At 34.4% G+C, this 1,933-nt stretch overlaps 1 protein-coding gene across 1 annotated transcript; it reads right to left on the reverse strand.

The window, feature by feature from the left end:
* Nucleotides 1-553: 553 nt before the first annotated feature.
* Nucleotides 554-1,571, reverse strand: LOC107951914 (uncharacterized). The gene has a single exon (XM_016887097.2). The coding sequence runs from the start codon at nt 1,479-1,481 to the stop codon at nt 861-863; it is 621 nt and encodes a 206-aa protein (XP_016742586.1). The 5' UTR covers nt 1,482-1,571; the 3' UTR covers nt 554-860.
* Nucleotides 1,572-1,933: the final 362 nt, after the last annotated feature.

The following is a 1,933-nucleotide window of genomic DNA, read 5'->3' on the forward strand; positions in this document are numbered from 1 at the left end:
GAATATATATTAATTATTTAAATTTTATATAATCTGAATTATAAAATTTTATATAAATATAATATTTTAAATTAAAATAAATATATGAACCTCATATGATGGCTTGATTTTTAAAAGTAGTTACTGTCTTAAATGTGACCTGTATTTAAATCGCACTAATCATATTTATTGTTCTAACTTTTCTATATTACTGTAAATCCAAATTTCAAAATAAACAAGAGCAGAACTCAATTATAGTTTGTTTTTTTCTGGCTAAACTTTGGAACAAAAAGAAAAAAGAAAAAGAAAAAGCAAAAGTGAGAGGGAGAGGGATAGGAATAGGAATAGGGGTTTTTATTTTGTTTGTCTTTTAGGGAGAGGGTCCATATAAGTGCACTTTTAAGTTAGTGGAATGGTATCAATTTGTAAAGACATAAAAATGAAGTTCCATTGGAAGTGAGGGATTCAGGGTTTAAAAGCTATGCTATTTTTCATATTGATGAATCAAGGTTTCCATTCGGCCATTGTAATTTAGATCTGCCTCAAACCCTAAGGATTGATATTGATATTCATATATTGCAAAAGGAAAACTTTTTATTTGCCACCGACAAACCAAATATACATGAATTATTTCCAATACTCCAAAATAATCCACTAAAGATATTAGGAGCTGCTTAAATGCTTTCAACTCCAAAACCATATTTGATCGCATGATTAACATAGAGAAGTTTATAACGAAAGAATAAGTGAAAAATCCAGGGCTTTTCTTATTTGTTTTATCAACAACAAAATTAGAACCCCCCAAAAAGAAATTAAGCATGAACAACTCCCTCCAAACATGGAAATTATTAACAGAGGCAAAGATATGGTTCTGTCATAACTCAGGCAGTAGTGTTGTTATTTTGGAGCTTCAAATCCTTGTAAAACCTGTTAATGAAGTCCTCAGCAGCCTTATCTACGTTGCCATTACCTTCATCAACATCTCTTAAAGGGAAAGGAGAGTCGGTTATTCTAAGTTGTCTCACCACTGGAGTTTGTCCGAACCCTGGTAACATAGGGGAAGCCGCAATAACAGCAGCATCGCTTTCCACTCCCATGTTGTTGTTGAGCATCTCCAAGACAACCTTGAAGGCGTTCATGGCGGCGGTGTCGTCGTCGTGAGTAGGAGGCGCGTGGGTACAAGCGAACAAGTGGTGGTAGTAGTTGTTAATGCTGTTCTTCTTCTTGGTGGGGATGTTGAAAGGGAAGATGTAGTTAGGGGTGTTGCTGCAGCTGAACTCGTACTCCTGGGCCGGCGCCGCCGCCGATGAAGAGACCTGGTGGCGGTGGAACATGGGGAGGTTGGCAATGGCTTTGGTGCTGGCTATTTTGCCGCGTTTGAGCAACATGTTGAGATCAACCATGAGCTTTCTTTTGGATAATATGCCCTTTTTCATCATGAAGAGAACAGCTCTTACTATGCTCCATACTCTTTTGGCTATCACTGGTGGATTTTGTTCCATTGCTTTTGACTATATTTGATTTATTGCTGACTTTTGAGGGAGAGAGAAGCAATTATTTGTTCGAGTTTGAGGGAGAGGAGGGGAGGGGAGGGGAGGGGAGGGCTCTATATAAAGGGAAAGAATAGCAAGGGGAGAACACAAATGTTTTTTAATTTAACAAGTAAATTAATTATATATTAGAATTTCTTTATTTCTTTATCAATTTTGAAATCTTTTTTCTTCTACTTTAATCTATCAAACTTTTCAACTTAGTCCATTTCAATAAAATTATTAAACTTTGCAGTTAAATCGTTCATCTATATAATTAATAGCTCAACAATTTGTATGTAACAAATAACAAAACTCAGCATGCCCCTTAAATGAAATTTTTTTATTTAAGTTTTTTAAAATTTTTAAAATTTTAAATTAGAAAGGCTCTCCTAAAATATAATAATTTGATTTAATTATTTAAA

Source organism: Gossypium hirsutum, chromosome A02 (genome assembly GCF_007990345.1).
Source record: "Gossypium hirsutum isolate 1008001.06 chromosome A02, Gossypium_hirsutum_v2.1, whole genome shotgun sequence".
In the NCBI taxonomy this organism is placed as follows: Eukaryota; Viridiplantae; Streptophyta; class Magnoliopsida; order Malvales; family Malvaceae; genus Gossypium; species Gossypium hirsutum.

Coding starts and splice junctions, on each gene's coding strand:
- LOC107951914 (XM_016887097.2), bottom strand. CDS start 1,481: ATGGAACAAAATCCACCAGTGATAGCCAAAAGAGTATGGAGCATAGTA.